The 23,820-nt window shown below is 43.2% G+C and overlaps 1 protein-coding gene and 1 non-coding gene across 3 annotated transcripts in view; both read left to right on the plus strand.

Annotated features, from left to right (window-relative positions):
- The window catches only part of Nfx1 (nuclear transcription factor, X-box binding 1), a 57,455-nt gene extending 40,802 nt beyond the window's left edge, over window positions 1–16,653 (plus strand). Inside the window, exons 12-24 of one of the 2 annotated variants that reach the window (XM_048363008.1) lie at window positions 722–804; window positions 1,888–1,996; window positions 4,149–4,268; window positions 4,907–4,986; window positions 7,231–7,461; window positions 7,644–7,717; window positions 9,073–9,174; window positions 9,785–9,826; window positions 12,163–12,261; window positions 12,832–12,898; window positions 14,032–14,177; window positions 14,855–14,959; window positions 16,299–16,653. In XM_048363008.1, the coding sequence (XP_048218965.1) occupies window positions 722–804; window positions 1,888–1,996; window positions 4,149–4,268; window positions 4,907–4,986; window positions 7,231–7,461; window positions 7,644–7,717; window positions 9,073–9,174; window positions 9,785–9,826; window positions 12,163–12,261; window positions 12,832–12,898; window positions 14,032–14,177; window positions 14,855–14,959; window positions 16,299–16,371 (1,331 nt within the window). In that variant the 3' untranslated portion in view covers window positions 16,372–16,653. The remainder of the gene's footprint in view (window positions 1–721; window positions 805–1,887; window positions 1,997–4,148; window positions 4,269–4,906; window positions 4,987–7,230; window positions 7,462–7,643; window positions 7,718–9,072; window positions 9,175–9,784; window positions 9,827–12,162; window positions 12,262–12,831; window positions 12,899–14,031; window positions 14,178–14,854; window positions 14,960–16,298) is intronic. The other variant, XM_048363087.1, reaches the window with a different exon arrangement.
- LOC125341695 lies at window positions 2,485–2,605 on the plus strand. The gene has a single exon (XR_007209053.1). It is a non-coding gene; the product is annotated as a small nucleolar RNA SNORA26 (small nucleolar RNA).
- Window positions 16,654–23,820: the final 7,167 nt, after the last annotated feature.

Below are 23,820 nucleotides of genomic sequence, written 5' to 3' on the forward strand. Positions count from 1 at the left end.
CTGGGGATCAAACTTAGGACCAGGCAGGGATTCCACCACTGAGGTACATTCCCAACCCCCACTTAAATTTTTGGTAGCTCCATATGTACTTTTTTTTTCATTTCTTTATTGTTAAAGTGATGTACAGAGGGTTTACAGTTTTATACGTAAGACAATAAGTACATTTCTTATCCAACTTGTTACCTCCTCCCTCATTTTCCCCCTGCCTCCCCTTCCCCATTTCCCTCCCCCCTCCACATGAACTTTAAAAGTATATACAAACATATACATATATTAGATATGAGTGTGCCTTTTTCTCTACATCCTCATGCATTTAGTCAATCTTGGTTTTTTTCTAATTTTTTGACAACCTGACAGGTGAAAACTTCATAATCTTTTTTTTTTTTTTTGTCTTTGTTTTTAGTGTAATACTGGGGATTGAACTCAGAGCCTTGTGCTAGCTGGGCAAATGTCTACCATTAGCCTAAAATATAATGTTCCCTCTTTTTTTTTTGGTCTGAGACTAGAAATCAGACTTGGTACCTGATGCTTTCACTCATTGACTAGCACTCTACCAAACTGAGCCATGCCTCCCACCCCAAAAATGTTTTAATATGCATTTTCATCATCTTTTTGTATTTACATTATTTTGCTTTATATTTTCAGCCTGTAGTCATTCATGTGTGTTGACTGAATGTTTACATCATTTGCATGTTTGTTTGTTTTTTTTAATTGGCCACAGCAGATGCTACATTTATGTGTGACAAGCGGTGTAACAAGAAGCGGTTATGTGGACGGCATAAATGTAACGAGATATGCTGTGTGGTAAGTGGACTTACCATTATACAGTCTGAATTAGATTCCATTCATCTAAAAGCCTTGACCATCTGAAATGTGGCCAAGATTCAGAAATCAATGGAAGGAGCCTCTACCTAGCAATTAGAGTGATCACATTGTCTTCAACAGAAAGACTAAGTTGTTGTTTTGTTTTTTGAGACTGAGCTTTTTTTGAGACAGAGTCTTTTTAGGCCTCAGCCAAGTCATGAAGTCAGACAGTGGCATCAAGGGGCAGTATGGATGAAGAGAAAGAGGAAAGGCAGCATGCACACCCCATGAGCACACTATCCTCTGCAAGAAGTGATGTTATCCCCAAAAAGACCTGGACTTAGCAACTTCAGCTCTATGCTTTGTATACATGATGGACAAAATTGCTGTGGCATTTTCTGAAGGGACAAGTTTCATTTATTTGAGATACTTACATCTATGAAACTATTATCAAGAAGCACATCCTAACTATTGATACTGTTTTCCTGTGTTACTTACACATATACCTATGTAGAAATTACATATGTGTATATGTGTATATATGATAGGATAACACATGTATATGTACATGACCATATACGCATGTCTATGTACAGACAAGATAGCACAATACATATATGCATATACCATATATGCATATGTGTATAGATAAAGACAAGATAGTATCAATACTTAGGTAATGCATATGTATGTATGTATGTATATAATTGTTATTTTTTTTTAGTGTCTGTATTGACAAGGTGGAGAGTGGTGAAATTGTGCTATATACTGAGGTTGATAAATCAATGTTTGAAGGCCTAAAGACTTATCCAGTTTCAAATGTATACAAAAGTAAAGATACTAGTGTAGTGAGTCCCATATATACAACATTTAGCTCCAGTAGTGATCAACTCATGCTTATCTTTTCTGTATACCTACCTATGGCCTCTTCCTGGTATTTTGAAGCTGTTCTCCAACATCATTCCATCCTTAAATATGTTGAACTTGGTTTTTAGTAGCCTTATTTTTTATGGATAATACATACACATACATCTGTATACATACATATTCTATTTATGAATAAGTAGAAATTTCTTCTTGTAGGATAAAGAGCACAAGTGTCCTTTGATTTGTGGGAGGAAACTCCGTTGTGGCCTTCATAGGTGTGAAGAACCTTGTCATCGAGGGAACTGCCAGACATGTTGGCAAGCCAGTGAGTATCACTAATTCTTTCTTCTTCTTCTTCTTTTTTTTGTATTAGGAATTAGGGCCTCATGCTTGCTAGGACAAGAGCTCTACCACTTGAATTATGTCCCCCAGTCTACATTTTTACAAAAGTTTCCTAAGCCTTATGTAAAAGCATACTCCTATAATCCTAACACTAAAGAGGTAGAGTCAAAAAGATTGTGTGTTTGAGGCCTACCTGACCTACAGATAGGTCTGCCTGTCTCAAATCCCACCTACCCCCACCCAAAAAGACCCTCAAGTTTCCTAAAAGTTCAGACATAATATATTTTGAAAGATTAATTTGCTACAATCAATTTGAACTACTGAACTAAGTATTTCAGGTAGATTGAGACTTAGGATACAAGCCTGTAATTTCAGCGCTTGGGAGGCAGAAACGGGACAAGGAAGAATTCAAAGCCAGCTGAGGTACATAATGGGACCCTGCTCAAACAAGCAAAAAGCCCATCCTTTCCTATGCCCTTTTAAGGCTGACAGTGCTTTAAAGAGGCTAACACAGGAAGGTAAAGGATACCTCCATAAAACCCAGAGAAGAGCTTGTCAAACTCTTGTTTGGATCCTGTCTGGAGTCACAGCTAAATTAGGGGGGGGAAAAAGTTAGTGTACAAAACTTAAGATATGTGCAGTAATCTTGAAAAGGCCTGATTTGTCAGTTGAGGTCCTTTTCTACTACCTGTCTTTAATATATTCATTACATGTTAACAAATCACATTTTTAAAAAGCTATTTAAAATTAGTAAATTGGGGGCTGGGAATATGGCCTAGTGGCAAGAGTGCTTGCCTCCTATGCATGAAGCTCTCAGTTCGATTCCCCAGCACCACATATATGGAAAACGGCCAGTAGGGGCGTTGTGGCTCAGGTGGCAAAGTGCTGGCCTTGAGAGGGAAGAAGCCAGGGATGGTGCTCAGGCCCTGAGTCCAAGGCCCAGGACTGGCCAAAAAAAAAAGAAAAAATTAGTAAATTGAATGACTGGTTTTACAGAAGATAGCTCTGCTTCTGCCTTCAGTCTGTTACAGTATAGTTGAGGCACATGAGTAAAATCCAGCCTCATACAGATAGCTAGTTGGAAAATGGGGGGAAAAAAATCTAAACCTTTTCAAATAATTATGATTATTAAACAAAACTCAGCTTCATCTTAAAAAGGACAAGTCAATGTTAATTTTCTCATTGCAGTACATTGATTTACCTTGTACTGTTTTTTTTGGGGGTGGGGGGAAGATACGGGGGCAGGAGGGGCAGTTCTGGGGCTTAAATTCTGGGCCTGGGCCCTGTCTCTGAGCTTTCTTGCTCAAGGTTAGTGCTCTACCACTTGAGAGACAGCTCTGTGTGTGTGTGTGTGTGTGTGTGTGTGTGCGTGTGTGCGTGTGCGTGTGTGTGCATGTTGTGATTAATTGGAGATAAGTAAGAGTCTCGTGGACTTTTCTGCCTTGTCTGGCTTTGAGCTACAATCCTCAGATCTCAGCCTCCTGAGTAGCTGTTATTACAGGTGTGAGCCACCTGCAGCCAGCCTATCTTATGCTTTGAATGAATTTTTTTTTTACTCGTGTGTTTTTTTGGTTAGATTTGGCTTTTGAAACAGGATCTTGCTCTGCACGCCAGACTACCTTCAAACTAACAATCATACTGCCTCATTTTCCCAAGTGCTAGATTACAAATATATGGCTATATACTACATCTGGCCTTTATGCATGTTTATACAATAATTATTCATTTGGAAAATAAATGTTGTGTTGTGCAGATCTTTAAAATAGTGACAGATTTTTTATTGCAATTCTTACTTTCAAACACACATACACACACACACACACACACACCTATCTGTGCATATTATATGTATATTCCAAACTCATGAAAGATTCTTGTTGTTTTTGTTTTGTTTTTGCCAGTCTTGGGGCTTGAACTCAGGGCCTGGGCACTGTCCCTGAGCTTCTTGTGTTCAAGGCTAACACTCTACCACTTGAGCCACAGTACCACTTCCAGCTTTTTCTGTTTAGGTGGTACTGAGGAATCGAACCCAGGGCTTCATGCATGCTAGGCAAGCACTCTACCACTAAGCCACATTCCCAGCACTCATGAAGGAGTCTATTGTTTCGTCTACCTTTTGGTTTTTGTTTCACCAGGTTTTGATGAGTTAACTTGCCACTGTGGTGCATCAGTTATCTATCCTCCAGTTCCCTGTGGAACTAGGCCCCCTGAGTGTACCCAGACCTGTGCCAGAATTCATGAATGTGACCATCCAGGTGAGTCCCATCTCACCTTCACACCTCACAGCCTGTTCGTACATGTTCAAGATATTTCTGTTTAACTGCTATGAGGTCATGCTGGGATAACTGCCTGTATTCCTCGTTTTTCCCTGGAACAGCCTTGTACCATAATCCTCTTACCTTTGCCTCCAAGTAGCTGGGATTATAGATGTGTATCACCATGCTTAGCTATGGAAGCATTTTAGAGTAAGTGGCAGATACCTAATTACTATTGAACACATACAGCATAAGGAGGGCTGAAAGAATGTTATAATAGAAGTAGACAGACCAAGTGAACATCTGCAGGAGATGATGTGAAAGCTACCTCATTTGGCGTGTCCCTTTCCATCTCATTTTGGACTTCTTTTTCTACTTGTGCTCATTCTTCAATATTTCATTTTAAAAAGATATTTTTACTTTCCTGTGACCACTTAGAAAAAGTATGCTGAGCTCCAGAATTCATTTCTTTATTTTTTATTAGGTTTTGCAATACTCGGGCCTTGCTCTTGCTAAGCAAGCTATCCCTCCAGTTTCTAGCCCCACAGTTTGAAAGTTCCATATCATTTTAATGTTTCATCTTATTTCTATGGCCTCACTTAGAGATTATTCCTGATGTTACCTCTCTCTTCCTACAGTGTATCACTCTTGTCATAGTGAGGAAAAGTGTCCCCCTTGTACTTTCCTGACTCAGAAGTGGTGCATGGGCAAACATGAGGTAAGTTTTCTCTCTGAGCTGTTCTTTATCCCAGGCAAAATTATGACTTTTTTACACAAGAGTTCTTAATCTCATTATTTCTTGAAGTTAATATACTCTTAAAAAACAGCTCTCTATTGCACTCATTTTTTTTTTTTTTTTTTTTTTTGCCAGTCCTGGGGCTTGGATTCAGGGCCTGGGCACTATTCCTGAGCCTCTGTGCTCAAGGCTAGCACTCTACCACTTGAGCTACCACATCACTTCTGGCCTTTTCTATTTATGTGGTACTGAGGAATTGAACCCAGGGCTTCATGCATGCTAGGCAGGCACTCTACCACTAAGTCAAATTCCCAGGCCTGCACTCAAATGTTTATACTGTAAAATACCCTTTTAAATGTAAATGTCTCTGGAGGGTTTTTTGTTTTGTTTTTGTTGGTTTTTTGGTGTTTCTTTTGTCAGTCATGGGGCTTGAACTCGGCCTGGGCACTATCCTTGAGCTCTTCACCTCAAGGCTAGCGCTTTGCCACCTGAGCCAGAGTGCCGGTTTTCTGGTACTTCATTGAAGATAAGAGTCTCAGGTCTTTCTTGCCCAGGCTGACTCTCAGTCCTCAGATCTCAGCCTCCTGAGTAGCTAGGATTACAGGCATGAGCTACTGGAGCCTGGCTTTTTTGTTGTTTGTTTTTAACAACAGTATCCATCCTGGCTGGGAATGTGGCATCCTTACCTTATTTTTACTTTCAGTTCAGGCTGTCATCTCCACATACCTATGATCCCAGCTACTTGGGAGGCTGAATGAGATAGGAAGATGGCTGAAGCCAACCCTGGGCAAAAAAAAAAAAAACAAGACTTTATCTGTCTTAGTTTCTTGACAGTATCACCTAAAGGATAGGCCAGACTATTCTTGTATATGTGTATATGTGTATATATGTATGTATGTACAATACTCTGGAAAACAGTCTCTTATGTATATTGGGATCCTTGAGCTCCTTTTTTATTTCCCCTTTAAGACAGATATGGATTTTCATTTATCTTTGATAATGAACCTTGTCTGCCTTTGCTGAGTCTTGAGATTTTCCTGTTTTGGTCTGTTTTTGTGGAACATCTAGGTGCTTGTGCTCCTAGCAAGTTTACATGAAAATTGCAAACAATGGCATTTTGCTTCTTGGCTTCTTGGGATCGCCTTTGCCCATGTTTAGTCACTTTTCCTCAGCAAGGGAGACTTACTAGCTGCCTATGCAGCTCTCTTGCCCCAGCACTGCCTCTGTAGAGCACCATGTATTCCAGTGGCTGTGAGAGGGAACACAGCACAGCTCCCTCACTCACTGTCCACTCTGAACATCACTTTCCAGCTAGTGCAGCTCCTACATTAGTTACTGCCAACTTATTGAGACAGTTGGAGAATGTTTAAGTATTCCTAGTTATCTGGTTTCATTCCTTGTTGCCTTAGAAAGTTTGTTTCAGGTCACATGTGGCTGCTACCACCAATCTTCTTGTATCATAAAAAGCATTATTATTAAATAAAGTTCAAAAAAATGTTTTTTTCAGGCTAACATCTCAGACTTTGAAAATCAAACTAATTATTTTCAGATAAAAAGCTCAGAGCCTATGCTGGTGGCTCACACCTATAATCCTAGCTATTCAGGAAGCTGAGGTCTGAGGCTCACAGTTCAAAGCCAGCCCAGGCAGGAAAGGCTGTGGGACTCTTATCTTCAATTAACCACCAGAAAACTGGAAGTGACACTGTGGCTCAAGTGGTAGAGTGCTAGCCTTGAACTGAAGAGCTTAGGGACAGTGCCCAGGTCCAGAGTTCAAGCACCACGGCCAACAAAAAGAAAACAACTCAGACTGGTAGCATGCTAGCCTTGAGCAGAAAAGCTTAAGGTCAGCACCCAGACCCTGAGTGCAATCCCCAGGACAGAAAAAAAAAACCTTTTCTGACTGATTTTTTGTTTGTTTGTTTTTTAACCAAACCATCTATACAGTCATGTAACCACCATCACAGTCAAGGTGACACACACCTGTAATCTCAGCACTCAGGAGCCTGAAGCAGGAAGATTAGAAGTTCAAGGTTAGCCTGGGCTGTGTATCAAGATTGTTTTGTTTTGTTGTGGTTTTTTTTTAATCATACTGGGCAATAACTCAGTGGTGGCCTACCTAATATGCACAAGACCCTGGATTCAATCCCCAGCATGGTAAAAAAAAAAAAAAAAAAAATTCCAGACCTCATACAGAAATGAGAACCTGGCTACTTCCTTCTCTCCTAGTTACGAAGCAATATCCCTTGTCACCTGGTTGATATCTCTTGTGGATTACCCTGCAACGCCACACTACCATGTGGGATGCACAAGTGTCAGAGACTTTGTCACAAAGGAGAATGTCTTGTGGATGAGACCTGTAAGCAATCCTGCACCACCCCCAGAGCTAACTGTGGCCACCCATGTATGGCATCCTGCCACCCCAGCTTACCCTGCCCTGTGACCGCTTGTAAATCCAAGGTTTGTATCCTAAACCATGTCACTCCTAGTATGTCAGTTACCATGTTGTCAGTTTGCACATGTGGTTACTTTCTTCTGTCTTTAGAAAAGACACTCACTGACTATTCTCTGCTGTGGTTTGAGAGAAGCCTGCTTATTCTTATGGTTCCCATAACACTAACTCCAGGCAAATTGTATTTCAGGTAGAGCTACAGTGTGAATGTGGACGAAGAAAAGAGATGATGATTTGCTCTGAAGCATCAAGTACTTATCAAAGGTTAGTGCTACTGCAATTTTTTTTTTTTAGGCAGTATGGAGATTCCATGTTTTTTAACAAGGATTTATTTTCTGGACACTTATGCAGGCTTATGCCTGCAATGCTAGGTACTCAAGAAACTGAGATCTGAGGGCTGCGGTTTAAAGCCAGCCCCGGCAGACAAATCTGTAAGACTCCTCTACAATTAGCCAGCAAAAGCCCAAAATGGAAATGTGTCTTGAGTAGTAGAGCACCAGTCTTTTCTTTTTTTTTTTTTGGCCAGTCCTGGGCCTTGGACTCAGGGCCTGAGCATCATCCCTGGCTTCTTCCCGCTCTGCCACCTGAGCCACAGCGTCCCTTCTGGCCGTTTTCCATATATGTGGTGCTGGGGAATCGAACTGAGAGCTTCATGTGTAGGAGGCAAGCACTCTTGCCACTAGACCATATTCCCAGCCCTAGATCACCAGTCTTGAGCAAAAGTGCTGAGTGAGATACCAAAGCCCTGAGTTCAATCTCAGGTATAGGCATGTGCACACATACACACAAATTATTTTAGTATGTTATGATAAATAGGGAATGTTAACAGTTTGTGGGTATAAATGAAGAAAATTCAATCTTGTGACTTTTCCATAGATTAGAAAAGTTTTTTGTTCATTTTTGGGTTTTGTTAGTTTCTGATGTAAAGAGATCAAATCCACAGGCTTCACACATGTAGGCTAGCACTCTGCCCACACAACTTTAACCCCAGCACTAGAAAGGTTTCTAATACATTTTTTTAAAGTTGAATTTTTCAGATTGAAAGAAAAGGTCCTGCTTTAAAGTTAAGTTTTCTTCCCTGACTTTAATTTGAGGAATTTTTTTTATTTTTCTTCCACTTTCTTCCCCTCTCCCACCCCACTGCCGCCTCTTAAACCATGAGATAGGAAAGGAAAATGTCCTGAAGAACCTTTACCAGCACAGACTTCTGATTGCTCTGGGAGTCTTGGTCATTCAGAAATCTACATATATGGGTGAAGGTATTAAGGAAAGACTGGCTGTCTCTGATTATATGTAGAGGTGTGCCTTGGATGTAGGGCCTTAAACATGAACAGACATGAGGTTGACCGTATTTGAATACCTAGGATGATGGACCTTGGCCTGAATGTTCAAGGAGATACTAAGGAATTGTTACCTCGTCACTTTTTGTATAGCTGCTTGGAGTCTAATTGAGGATATATGCTATACATATGGAGGTAGCTGGGAGGTAGCGGGGAATAGACAGGCTTACAAGGCCATACAATTGCCTTTTGATAGTTTGGCTTGGAAAGAGGTCTTCTGTATCCTTTTTCTAGAAAGATTCTTGTGAAAATGCAATGCCTCTTTTTTTTGTGTTTCAGAATAGCTGCTATCTCTATGGCCTCTAAAATAACAGACATGCAGCTTGGAGATTCAGTGGAGATCAGCAAGTTAATTACCAAGAAGGAAGTGCAACAGGCCAGGTAAATTTGAAAGTGAATGTATATAATTTCTTTTTCCAGTTAGACTTAATTTGTAGAGAGCCAGACATTTACCCCAGTCTCACACAGTGGTGCCTCACACACAAAGCAAAGCTTTACTAGACTTTGATGTTGAGGCCACACACACTCCAACCTGACAAGCTAAGACCTAACTAACCTAAACATAGCTAAGACCAGAAAACATTATCCAGGCCTTACTCCAGATAGTTGGCAGGAATGTGGGTAGCCTAGCCCACAAGAGAACAGAACCATAATGATAACTGTACCTAGAAGGGGTAGGGATACTGTCAGACATATATTTGTGAAGCATTTTAAACACTGAGGATCCAGGGAACACCTGAAGCCCACCAAGGACTCCTAGACTTGCTTTATTCCTGCGTACTTTTCACCAGTTGTCCCTGGTGTAGGGCCCAAGGGAGGCAATGAGATTTGGAGGGTAGAGGGTGCTAGAAACCTGTAAAGTGGGAGGCCTGAAGGAAAATCTTTTGACAAGGGTCTGTTGTGTTCTCAGGTAATCTACCTAAGATTTTCCTGCTGGATAGGAGCTGTAGAGCCTGTGCCTTGACTTTATTTTTTTCATTTGCTTTTCAAGGCTAGAATGCGATGAGGAATGCTCGGCCTTGGAAAGGAAAAAGTAAGTGGTTTCAACAGCTTGTTATCTCCTTCTCCTTGAGCCCAGTGTAATTACTGGGAGGGAGTAAGCTGAGTCATTTACTGCTATCAGACAGCAGCAGAAATGTGATCATCAACAGTTGAATTGACTAAGAACCACTGAAATAAATTCAGTGTTTCAGAAACATGAGCTGTGTGGTTTAGGGTGTAATATAAACATGACATGCCCCACTACATGCTTATTTAGTGACTGGCCAACTTCCTGATTCCAACATAGATAAGAGGCTTTAAAAAATATCTATCATGTATATTGAAGTGTATGTAAGTGTACAAATGAGTGAATGATCAAGTAATTACAGTGGTAGAACTAGCACCAGGGGTAAGAAAAAAATAGAAAATTACTAGAACCCTCTCTTAGACTCTACCAAGTTGTAATGTCTGTCCGACTTTAGCACTTCAGTTTTGTCTGATTTTGACCTTTATAACATTTTTGTTGTTGTTGTTTATGTGAATGTTTGTGCTGGTCTTGGGAATTGAACTCTGGACCTGGGCACTGTCTCTGAACTTTTTTCCTCAAGGCTAGTACACCCTACCACTTGAGCCACAGTTCTCTTCTGGTTTTTTGGTGGTTAATTGGAGATAAGTCTCACAGATTTTATTGCGCTGGCTGGCTTCAAACTGTGATCCTCAGATCTCAGCCTCCTGAGTAGTAAAGATAACAGGCGAGAGCCACCAGTGCTTGGCTTAAATAACATCGTATAGTTTGTTTCTTTTTTTTTTTTTTTTTTTGGCCAGTCCTGGGGCTTGGACTCAGGGTCTGAGCACTGTCCCTGGCTTCTTTTTGCTCAAGGCTAGCACTCTGCCACTTGAGCCACAGCGCCACTTCTGGCCGTTTTCTATATATGTGGTGCTGGGGAATTGAACCCAGGGCTTCATGTATGTGAGGCAAGCTCTCTTGCCACTAGGCCATATTCCCAGCCCCATATACTTTGTTTCACTCCACATCTGACCCTCACTGTTGCTCCATACAGCAGTACCTTATTCATTTTCACTTCTGCATGGTATTTTGCTGCATTCATATATTTAACCAGTCTAACATTTATGGGCATATATATTGTCATCACTACTGGGCATTATAAATAGTGCTGTTAAGAATATTTTTATTTTTGCTGTATATATGCACTTGTTTCTGTTAGATATAAACAGGAGTAGAATTGCTGATAGAGTATAAAAATAAATGTTAGTAGATTCAGCTAAACAATATTCTGCTAACAGGATGGAAATTCCCATTGCTACATATTTTTACCAGCACTTGGAATTGTCTTTTTAACTTTCACCATTTTCCTGGGTTTATAGAAGAACACGTAGGCCAGGTTTACATGTTTGAATGTGTAGATGGTAATGTGATGCCTAGTGGTGCTTGGCTTGACTCTCGTGGCATCTTTCTAGTGAGTGCTGTTCAAACCATCAATTACAGTGCTCTCAGCTACAAAATGTGAACCTGAGAAGAGTTCTTGCCAAATGCATTGAGTATCCTAAAGTCCTCCAAAATGTGAGAATATATCAGTAGTTGAGAGACAGCATTGAGCTGTCCAGAACTCCAAAGTCAGATTGCCTGAGTTTGAGTCTACTTTCAGAGTTCATAACCTTGGCCTAGTCATATTTTCTTCTTAAGAACCTGTCAGTGGTGATAATAACAATTTCTACTTCCCATAGTTATTGTGAGGACTGAGATAAGCTTCACAGGTTTGTCTGCCCAGGCTGGCTGTGATCCATGATCTTCAAATCTCAGCCTCTTGAGTAGCTAGGATTATAGACATGAGCTACTGGTACCTGATTTACTTATCTTATTCTTAATTTAAACCTCAGAGAAAGTGATCTCAGAAACTGAGCCTTCTCTTCCCCTAAAGAATCCAAGTCTCTGGCTGGGGATATGGCTTAGTGGCAAGCCTTGTGTACATGAAGCCCTGGGTTCTATTCCCCAGCACCACATATATAGAAAACGTCCAGAAGTGGCGCTGTGGCTCAAGTAGCAGAGTGCTAGCCTTGAGCAAAATGAAGCCAGGGACAGTGCTCAGGCCCTGAGTCCAAGCCCCAGGACTGGCAAAAAAAAAAAAAAAAAGAATCCAAGTCTCCAGTAGTCAGCTCACTCAAGTCCAAATAGATTTATCTTGTGTATTTTCTTCAGTGGAGACAGTACTACACTTATCCCAAATTGTTCTTTCTTTAGTAATCTAGTTTACTGAAATGAGACAATACATAAAGAACTTAGGACTTGATAATTGTTCTATTTTACTGCACAGTAGAAGATAATTTCCCTTCTTTCCTTGTATTTGCATACTTCTCTCTCACTTGTAGGAGATTGGCAGAGGCATTTGATATCAGTGATGATTCTGATCCTTTCAATGTACGATCTTCAGGCTCAAAATTTAGTGATAGTTTGAAAGATGATGCCAGGTATGTAACTTTCCTTTTTTTTTTTTTTTGTAACTTGTTACCCCCTTTTAAAATTGTAATTTTTTAGAATGTTTCATATAAACTAGTATGTGTTCCTTTGGGGATTAAGTCATATTAGCTAATTTATTTACTGTAGTGAATTACATGTTGTTTCATAAAACCCATCCCTAGTTTCTCAAAGCTGATCCCTCAGAGAATGAACTTAGTGTTGAGAGAATGATCCTGGTAGGATTCTGAACCTCTCAAGGGCTGGACCAGGCTGAAGTGAATGGTCTCTTGGTCACATTCCACCTCTGTATACCCAGGTCTCATAATCACATATTCTTCACTTGGGGCAGTAACTCTTACTCTCCTATTCCCTGGTCCTCTGATGACCGTTTTTCCTTCTTCTCTCGTCATATTTGCTTTTTCTTTTTCTGTTTTGTGACTCAATTATCTTAAAATTTTCGATCCTTACAGTTTTTCTGCTAATGTTGCCTTTTGTCTGCACTTCAGAGGCAAGGGTAGGTAGAAAGGGTTCCTAAAAGGGCAGGAACAGATGGAATTAACTGTGATGGTTTCTCATTTCAGGAAGGACTTAAAGTTTGTCAGTGACGTTGAGAAGGAAATGGAAACCCTTGTGGAGGCTGTGAATAAGGTTGAAAAAATGCAAATTGCTATTTCTCCAGGGCCAACCTGATTATTTAAAAAAGAACAAATCATGTCCCCAAAACACATTCAGGAAAAAAGCCACAGCTTCCTTGAGGATCTTAATCTTTCCCAAAAGCCATGTGAAAAGAGAACACACTCTTCCTTTGTTACCTCAAAGGCAGAACAGAAACCCTGGAGGAAGATAAAACACTGTATGACTATTGCTGAAGAGGAGTGGAGATAGACTGCTTAAAGAGAGTGAGACCCAGGTCGTGGAGTCAGTCATGAGTGCAAGGAGGTAGACTTAACTGAAAAGTCTTAATTTAGTCAATGCAGCCAGCACAGCATTGGTTCCCTCCAATATCAGTGGGGATTGGGAGATGGCTGCATTAGCTCCCTGTCTATATCCTTCCTATTTTCCTCACCCTCTTCCCATTCCCTACCTTCCCCCTTCTTGTTATTTTCATGCAGAAGAAAGTGGAATATATGTTCCACTCCTAATTATAACTGGAGCATGTCTTTTGTCACATACTTCTGTTTTTGTTTTTATTGGGTTTTTGTTGTTGCTTCTGCTTATACCGGTCTTGGGCTTGAACTCAGCCTGAGCACTGTCCTTGAGCTTCTTTTCTCAAGGCTAGCACTCTACCACTTGAGCCACAGCTCTACTTCTGCCTTTTTGGGGAGTAGTTAATTAGAGATAAGTCTCATGGACTTTCTTGCCTGAGTTTTCTTCAAACCAAGATCCTCAGATCCCAGCCTCCTGAATAGCTAGAATTATAGGCATGAGCCACCAGCATCTAGCATATACTTGTTTTTAGGTCTTTAGCTTATTTAGTCATTTCGTGGGGATATCATTTACTCCCTAGCTTCCTCAGGAGGAACAATTAAGCTCACCACTAAAGTCTCAATTCACTTACATTTCCCAAACCTTGTCCCTGTGCTCATCAAAGCCTAGAAATGTATCAGTTCCCATCCTCCTAAGCCCGTCTGGGATTACATAGCAGGGAGGGAAGTACTGTATAATGTGAACCTCCAAAATTCAGTCACTTCTAGTTGGCCAAGCTGATCTTTGATAAGCATGGTTGTGTATTCTGTTTTCAGGATGATGTTATCAATCAGTCATTTCTTCCCTCAATACAGGGAAAGAACAGTAAGAAAAGCCACTGCTTCCCTCCCATGAACAGAGATCACCGCCGGATCATCCATGACCTGGCCCAAGTTTATGGCCTGGAGAGTGTGAGCTATGACAGTGAACCAAAGCGCAACGTCGTGGTCACTGCCATCAGGTGGGTTGATCGCATTGTCCCAAGAGGAACTCCTTGAACCCATGAGACAGGGTGTATCAATATTTGCTTCCCTTGCTTCCCCTCTCTCTATTGGAAGAATAGAAGGAAAATCTCATCTGAGACACCCATTTTACTATGATCTAAAGCCTCTGCCCCATTCCACAGGACAGATACACCTAAGGTACACATGCCACAAATCTGCCCCATCCATGACAAATGCTAAAGGCATCATTTCTGCAAGTAGAGGGGGCCTGAGCAGTATAGCGGCTCATGGAAGTATAGAAGTGTTTAAACTCCCTTTTCCTTCTCTGTCTCTGGTTCCTGGTTCTGCCCTCCTGGCGTAATAAAAACAGAAAGAATCTCAAGGCATTCTCTGTAAACAGTGTTTTGCCATCAGGGGAAACGGGTAGTAGTGTGAGTCAGAAGAGGACAGGAAGAAGCTGGGATTCAGAAGCTAAGGTCATCAGAATTCCAATGTGAAGAAAAGTGTAGCATGGGAGGAAGCAGGCAACATAACAGTCAGTCAGGGGTAAGTGGAAGGGTAAATGCAAGTGACCATGCCTGAGGGAAGAGGCAGACTATATGAGGAATTGCTCAGCAGCATCACAGTGCCAAAGTCGAGTGCTGAGTTTCTAGTTTTTGCCTGATCTCTATAGCATTGTGTTTTCTCTTATCAGAGGGAAGTCTATTTGTCCTCCCACCACGCTGACAGGTTTGGTTGAAAGGGAGATGCAGACACGGCCTCCACCACCAATTCCTCATCACAGACATCAGGCAGACAAGTAAGGATTCTTCGGTTGCTTTCCTAAGACCATCTAGTGATCAAAGCCAACAGGGGTCAATTGGCCTGGGTTGCATCAGCCATTGGTGACCTCCTTGGGCTTGACCTTAGGATGTAATGTTAAATTCGGGTTAAGTAAGGAGTCCTTCGCTCAATCCAAAGAGTCTTCAAGTTTGATGTTTGCAATTCTAGTTTCACTCCACAGAAAGCATGATTTCCATAGTATAGAACATAATTTCCACAGCGTAGAAGGTGGCCCTAGGAAGTAGATTCAGTCTGTCACCAAATTAAAACTGGAACATTACATAGTTAATAATAGTCACTGTGCTTATGGAAGTGGGACTAGGGTAAGAGTTGGCAGTGCCTAACTGGGCAAAAAAGAGCTGGGAGTATATGGAGACTTCATGTTTTGTTTGCCTCCATGTGATTTGAATGATTTTTGGGGGTGTGGGGGGGATCAGTCCTGGGGCTTGAATTCAGGGCCTGGGTGTTGTTCCTAAGCTTTTTCAAACTCAAGGCTACCACTTTACAAGTCACCATTTCACCCCTGGCTTTTTGGTGGTTAATTGAAGAGTCTCACTTCCTTCCTTGCCCAGGCTGGCTTTAAACCATGGTCCTTAGATCTTAAGCTCCTGAGTAGCAAGGATTACAGGCATGAGCCACCAGTACCTGGCTTTCATGCTTGACTTTTATGTAAACTTTTATTATAGTTTTTTGTTTGTTTTGATGCCCTACTGGGTACTGTCCTTGAACTTCTTTTTGTTTAAGGCTAGTGCTGTGCCACTTGAGCCATAGCTCTACTTCCATCTTTTTGGTAGTCTCACAGGGGGCTGGGAATATGGCCTAGTGGCAAGAGTGCTTGCCTCCTACACATGAAGCTCTCGGTTCAATTCCCCAGCACCACATATATGGAAAACGGCTAGAAGGGGCTCTGTGGCTCAGGTGGCAGAGTGCTAGCCTTGAGCGGGAAGAAGCCAGGGATGGTGCTCAGGCCCTGAGTCCAAGGCCCAGGACTGGCCAAAAAAAAAAAAGAGAGTCTCACAGATTTCCCTGCTAAGCTGGCTTCAAAGACTGAAAGCCTCAGATCTCATCCTCCTGAGTAGCTAGGATTACATGCATGAACCACCAGCACTCAGCTTATTATGGATATTTTTTAGAGTAGAAATAATAATGCCAATGAAAACCTGTGTGCCCAGTGCTAAATTTCAGCAATAACCAATTTGTGTTTGCCGTTCTGTCTTATCAAAACTTCACAAAGTGGTTAAATCAATCTGTGACTTTCTGAAGATTTGTATCTGTTTCTCCCAGAGAAGATTGGTCATTCTTTTTTTGTTTTTCAGGAATTCTGGGAGCAGTAATTTACAGAAGATAGTCAAGGAGCCAGTAATTGACTACTTTGATGTCCAGGACTAAGAAGAGGAAGATGCACTTAGACAATGATTAGGTGTAATAGATAGAGACTCAATTATCAGCAGATTAATCATACTTGTTTCTCACTGCCTGGCAGAATCACAGTCTTACATGCTGTCTTATACTGATACATCCAAAGCATGAATGTGTCAGAAACCCCCTTGTCCATTCTTGTCTGTATAAAGTGTTCCTCTCTGGCCAGATCTCTGATTGTATGGTCACTAGGTTTTAGTCATATATTTTAAGAGGCTCCTCACACCATCACTGTGATTGCATTGAGGATTGGGGGAATATTGAACTTTATTTGAACAAGCCAGAATTTTATCCTCAAGCTGACTTCATGGCACCTAATCATAATCTTAGTTATTCCATTTGTTCATTCTCCTGCAAATGCCTACAACATCAGATTGGACCTCACATGGAATCACATGACATCTTAAATGCTGCCATCTTATATAAGTCTTTTGCCAAACACTCTGATAATTCTGTCTTTTCATGTTTTCCATTTTAGGGCAGAGTCAGGTTGCTTTATAGAATTCCATTTTCCCAAGTCCCTGCGTCTCTTCACACTACATCACCAAGCCTGTGTGTTGACAGTTTGGCCCTCCCTCATTTGTGGAGGACGTGGAGCATGTTTTTCCTTTGCCAGGTTCACACTGTGGCCCACGAGAACTGATCAGTGTAGCCCTAACTCCTCTCTGATTGATAAAGAGTCTCAGACAATTGCTCTCTGTTGCTTTTTTTCTAGGTGATTTTCTTGTTGTTTACTTGTTGTTTTTGGTGGTATTAAGGTTTGAACTCAGGACATTGTACTTATTCAGCTTACTTGCTCAACTGGCACTCAACCACTTGAGCCCAGCTTTTTTATTGATTATTTTGGAGGCAATCTCACAGACTTTCCTTCCCTGGATGGTCTCCTTTTTTCTTCTTTTTCCAGGCTGGTCTTTGAACTGTCTCCCCTGAATCTCAGCCTCCTGAGTAGCTAGGATTACAGGTTTGAGCCACTGACACCTGCCTTAGACCTCTGTTTCAAAGTAGTATGTGGATAGTCCAGAGCTTATGCTAAAGCAGCCCACTGAAGGCTAATCTCATGCGCCTGTGACACAAGTACATTCACAGTTACATGTTATGGAGGCCAGACTTCAGCAACTTCCCTCTGTTTCAAAACAAACCTTGAAGCTGAGCACCGTTGGCTCATATTGGGAATCCTAGCTACTCAGGGATTTGAGATCCAGAGGATCATGATTTAAGGCCAGAAAAGTACACAAGACTCCATCTCCAAAATAATCAGCAAAAAGCTAGAGGCACGGTAGAACATTGGCAGCTGAGCAAGTATGAGTTCAAAACTCCAATACTGTCTGTCACAGCCAGATTTGAAAACAGACCAAGGCAGGGAAAGAAAATGGGGGGAAGAGCCAAGTCTCAGTTGTTCTTACAGACTTAGGTTTCAGGAGTCCCTGTGGTGCTGGCCATCTTGCTGCTTGTGGAAAACCTGGATATCTTGTCTCCTAAGGAGAGCCTGCTTGAGTTCCTAGTCTTCTAAAAGGAGAAGTACTGTTCCTTACTTTCCTCATCAGTCACTCTCAACTTTCATGGACACTGAGAAAGTTCTGCCTCCCAAACTTCACATGGTCTTGCAGATCCCCCATACAATCCCACATGGCCTTTTAGAGTTCAAGGATCCCCAAGGGTTATGGAAGGCAGTCTGACCCCTCAACCTACAAAGACTGAGCCCAGAAGGAACAGATCCCTTAGAATCACAGTATGAAATCCAGGACCATTCCAAACCTAAGAGTGCTATGCACCAGGACGAGGCTAAGCCTTTAGGAAAAAGTAATGTTTCCCTCTCTGGCTTACTCAAATAGATTACTTTGAAGACTTGCCCAGTGACTCAGGCAATCCTAAGCCCCAGGCTTCTTCCATAATGTTGCTTTTGGTATTACACAGCCTCCTGGAAGACCTGGGGGGTAGGGGGTAAACAGCTGAATAGCCACAGTATCTGACTTGCTGCTACAGCTTGCTTATAATAAACATTGGTTCTACCTGGGCATGGTTCAGGTGGAGTTCCTTCCTGTGTGCTACCTTGAGCTGTCATGGAAGTAGCATACAATATCAGAAGTATCAGGGGAGACTCCCTGTGTCACATCAGTACTGTCAATCCTTCAAGTCATACCAGGACAGCCTCAGGTAGCTCTTGGGTACAGGGAAGGGACAGATCAAGCTTCCCTGACAAGGACAGGAGTGTCCAGTTACTTCTCCTTACCTGATCACCCAGTACCAGTGAAGGAGTCATAAATCCATCTGTTCACACTTTACCAGGAAAGAACAGGTATTAAGCAGAGCACAGCGTTCAAATCTTACATACACCTCAAAGCCCCCGGAAGCATGTATTCTCACCCCTGTTTTACCAGTAGAGAAACAGGATGAGAGTAGTTCAGTCAGTTGCCCATGTTCACTCGGTGAACAACAAGGAATCTCCAATCCCTACTGGGCCTGTAGCACATAAAGCTCAGCTGGAGTCCCTGGATCAGGGTGGTCCAGCAAGTCATATCAAGTGGGCTGGAAGGTTATATATACCAAGTCCCTAAGCAGAACACACACCAGTAAACCAGTGAAAAGGCCTTTTTCAGAAGTGTCCACTAGGGTGCAGTATGGATCTCAAACCCTAAAGGGGTTAGGAGTGCTTTTCCTTTGGCCTCAAGAAAGTTCTCCATTTCAGACTTTTCAGAAGCATGCATGCATTTATTTGTGTATTTATTTATTTGCCAGTATTGGGGCTTGAAATCAGTCAGGGCCTGAGTACTGTTCCTGATTTCCTTTTGCTAAGGCTAGCACTCTGCCACTTGAGCCACAGCACCACTTCTGGCTTTTTCTGCATATGTGGTGCTGGGGAATCAAACCCAGGGCTTCATGCATGCTAGGCAAGCACTCTACCACTAAGCCACATTCCCAGCCTCTCAGAAGCATTTATAACCAGTGTGTGTGTGTGTGTGTGTGTGTGTGTGTGTGTGTGTGTGTGTGTACGTGCGCGCACATGCATGCGCACATGCACACAGATACTAGGGCTTGAGGGTTTTTTTTTGCTCAAGGCTAGCACTCTACCACTGGAGCCACAGTTCCATTTCCAGCTTTTTGATAGTTATTGGAGACAAAAAGTCTCATGTACTTCCCTCGGCATGCTGGCTTCAAACCACCATCGCTAAGACTACAGGAAGGAGCCACTGGCATTCAGCTTACAACCAATATATTAAATTTGTCATATTTTCATTGTGTTTTAATAGCTTCTTGATAATGCACGGAGTATAAGCACAAGGAGAAAGCATCTGAAGGAGAGCTATTCCAAGCAGAGAGAATAGTCATTGCAAAGGCTCTACAGAGGAAATGCCTTGAACCATAACCAGCAAAGCCATCCACTAAGCAGAAAACTCAATGCTGCAGCACCATGGAGACCAGTGGAAGACAAAGGGCAAGGGCAAAATGAGAAGACCTAGCTTACTTTCAAAAAGATTCCCCATGGGGCTGGGGATATGGACTAGTGGCAAGAGAGCTTGCCTCGTATACATGAGGCCCTGGGTTCAATTCCCCAGCACCACATATACAGAAAATGGCCAGAAGTGGCGCTGTGGCTCAAGTGGCAGAGTGCTAGCCTTGAGCAAAAGGAAGCCAGGGACAGTGCTCAGGCCATGAGTCCAAGGCCCAGGACTGGCAAAAAAAAAAAAAATTCCCCACCCCCATTCCAGCTTCTGTTTGTAAGACTAGATTATAGGATGAATAGAGACAATTGAGGAGTCTGGGAGACTGACCAGTCAGAAGACCACTGCTTATAATCCAAGAAAGATACCAGTGACTTGAAGCAGGGTTGGTGTGATAGGGTGGTGAGAGGTGGCTGGATTCTGGGTACATTTTGCTCACAATACCTAAGGGACTTGCTGACAGCTGGCATGTGGGATGTGATGGGTGAGGGAGTCAAGAATGACTTCCACGTTTTGGGTCTGAGCAGTTATAAGACTGAATCTGCCATTTTCTGAGGTAGAGTGTGGGAGGGACAAGCTTGGTGGAGGAAAAGCTGGCTAGTAGGCGGTTGAACATGAGCATCTGAAGCCTGGAGACAGGACTGGGCTAGGGATCTAATTTGGGGAGCTTTGGCATATAATGGTATTTAAGGGCTGGCAATATCGTGTTGGGAGGGCTGGGATAAAGCAGAGGTATGAAGACTAGGCCCTGGACACTATCATCCAGAGACACAGTGAAGGAGCTGAGCAGTAGCTGCTTTCAGCCCCTCCCTACCTTACCACCTCTGTCCACACTGAGCAGCCTGGGGTTTGCAAACCTGAGCCTTGGCTCCTGCTGTTTCCCTGAGCTAGACCACTCCCTGATGTGTCCCTGGTAGAACATCCATAGCCAGAGATGGCAGAGAAGGTTCATGGTGTGAAGGTACCTGGGGTTTTCTTCCAAGCTGCCTTGGAGGATGTGGGCTTCTCTTGCTTGTTCTAACCTGTATGACGCTCTAAGAGGAATGATTGGGCCCAAGTCACTTCCAAGCTCCCAGGATCAGGGGAGATCCTCCTTTCGTTTTCTGCTCCTTGAAAATGGGTTCTCCCTAGGGATCCATAATCTCTACTGGGACCCCTTGGTCCTCCGAACTACCAACTGCCAGTCCCAGGCTCAAAGACTATCTCCAGCCCATGTCTGTTTACCTCTAGACATCTCACATCTCCAGCTCAGCATGTCTAACATCAAACCCATCATTTCTTCCCAAAGTATCTCCTGGTATCTCTACCACATACCCAGACCCTGAGCAAAGAGCCCTGGGCAGCCCTACCACATTCAACTCAAGGTCCCTAGCTTCCACCTTCTAAATGCTGTTATCCCCTCCCCATCCTGTGTCTCACCAGCTGCCTCACTGCAATCCTTTTCCATCCCTCCTCCTCTAAGCCAACATAGAGGTCGAAGGGCACTGTCACAAGGCACCAGTCTGGCTCTTCAATTACTTAGCTAACATGCTTCAAATTTCTCCAGGATTCAAGTTCCATTGCCTCTGTGGCCCTAGGCATTTTGAGACACTCTACCTTGTCTCTTCTACCCTATTGATTCTACCCAGTGATTCACATACCACCCTGTATCCGTACTACTGCTATTCTTTCTAGCTGGAGCACTCTCACCTCCTGTTCCTAGTTAACAAGACTCTAGGGCCTGGTGCATGTGAGAGGTGCCTGAATGCTGAGGTAGAAGACAAACTGCTAGGCACTGGTGGCTCACAACTGTAATTCTAAGATCTGAGGATCATGATTTGAAGGCAGCCTGGGCAGGAAAGTCCTTGGTACTCATCTCCAATTAATTACCAAAAAGCTGGGCACCAGTAGCTCACACTCAGGAAGCTGAGATCTAAGGATCGGGGTTTGAAGCCAGCCTGGGACGGAAAGTTTGTTGAGACTCATGTCCAATTAACTACAGAAAGCCAGAAGTGGAACTTGTGACTCAAGTGGTAGAGCACTAGCCTTGAGCAAAAAAAAAAAAGCTCACAAACAGCATTCAAGCCCTTAGACAATCTTGTAGTGAAGCTTTGGAGGCCTCCGAAAGCAGGCATCCCCTTCCCAGTCAGAAACTGCTGGGCTGCAGCACGAGGGGGACCTTCAACATGTGTCCGCACCCCTCCACATGGTAGGTCTTCTTTAGTTGTAAGGCAGCCTGGCCTGGAGCCAGGTGTGAAGGAATGGCAGAATGGGGGCAGGAACACATTTTGGGTAGAAGAGTGTGGGGATTGAACCCATAGTCTACACACGCTTTACAAATGTTCTCCCACTGAGCCCAAGAGAGACATCGTTGCTGGCAGGACTCACACCACCTGAGAAATCTGTGTCTGTCCCTGAGGGTTTAGTTGGGTCTCTGGAGATCTCAAAGGTGTGGAAGACTTGTGCCTGTATGCTTGAGTGTGCCTGACTGGGCTATATGTCTTTTCCCTGGGTCAGAGCATCTCTCCAGATCCCCCTCACACACCTCTAACACTCCCATCCTGGCTCCTAGTCCGAGACAAGGATCTCAAGGTATGTGCTCCTGAAAACCTTACTCTTTCCCAAGTTTAGTGGTGTGTTCAGATGAGCATGGTTCTGTTTTGAGGACTTTTGAAATTATGTTGCTCTGATTAGCCTTAAATTCCCAAGCTCAAGGAATCCCCCTGTCTCAGCTACCTGAGCATGGGCACCTGGCTGGGTTTGGTTGGTTGGTTGGTTGTTGTTTTTTTGTCAGTTGTGGAGCTTGAACTCAGGGCCAGGACACTGTCTCTGAGCTTTTTACACTCAAAGCTAGTGCTTGACCACTCTGAGCCACAGCTCCACTTCTGGTTTTCTGGTGGTTAATTAGGTCTGAGAGTCTCATGGTCTTCCTTGACTCGGCTGATCCTCAGATCGTAGCCTCCTGAGTGTCTAGGATTACACTGTGAGCCTCCTGGATACACGTGGCTGCTTTGAGTATTTGTGTTGTTATTTTAAGTATACCTTTATGTTAGTTACACTGATTGCAGAGCACAGTTCATGATTTGAATTGTAAGCTTACATTTTTGGGTACAGAGTCAATGTGAGGCTCCCAGAAGTACACTAACATATACAGTTCCTCCTCTGCCCTTACAGAACCCATCTCCTCAGCCTCAGTTTTCTTGTATGCCAGAGGCAGGTGATGATGTGTGCTGTTGCCATAGTGATAAAACACTTATGTACATTCCCAAGTGCAGGTGTGACTCTGTCGCAGCCACTCTGTGGGGAGGAGCTCTTAGCCTGTCTTACCTCACTCTACACAGCCAGGAAGCAGCAGAGCAGGTATTTGGCTTCGTCGTGCTCTTGGCGCCCGTGATGTGTACAGGTTGGCTGGGATGGCTGAGATCCACCTGAGGTCAGTGCAGAGCTGGAGGTGGAGCCAAGTTCCAGCTGCACCAATGGGAAGTGGCCACAACTTCCTAACACTGAAGATGTCAGCACAAGGGCTGGACCTGAGATACAGGACCCCATGAGAGGGACAGTAAGGGTGCTGCCACCGACCCTTGGATAGCCGTGGAATGAGGCAGGCAGGGCCTCTTCTCAAAGCTGGGACCAAACTTGCTTTGCTCTGCTTGCAAAGGGCTTGCAAAAAAGCCCTGGAGGAACCTGGCCTGAGGCTGGGAGTTGTCCCTGTTCAGGCTCTGTGTCCATCTCAACTTCAGCCTCAGCTAGAGAGGATAGGTTAGAGAGTGGGCCTCTAAAAGGAGGACTGTGCTGGAAGAAGTCAGCTAGGAGGACCGCAAATACCAGCAGGTCACATCTGACTGTAGAGCCTGGAAACCAAGGCCCAGAGAAGAGAAGGTTGTCTGTGTCACATAGCCAGTCTGTGCTAGAAGAATGGGAACGTGTGAGCGCGTGCACATGTGTGCACATGCATGTGTGAACATGCCTGCATGTGTTGGCCAACAACAAGGCCCCACAA

This window comes from Perognathus longimembris, chromosome 1 (assembly GCF_023159225.1).
Source record: "Perognathus longimembris pacificus isolate PPM17 chromosome 1, ASM2315922v1, whole genome shotgun sequence".
Classification (NCBI taxonomy): domain Eukaryota; kingdom Metazoa; phylum Chordata; class Mammalia; order Rodentia; family Heteromyidae; genus Perognathus; species Perognathus longimembris.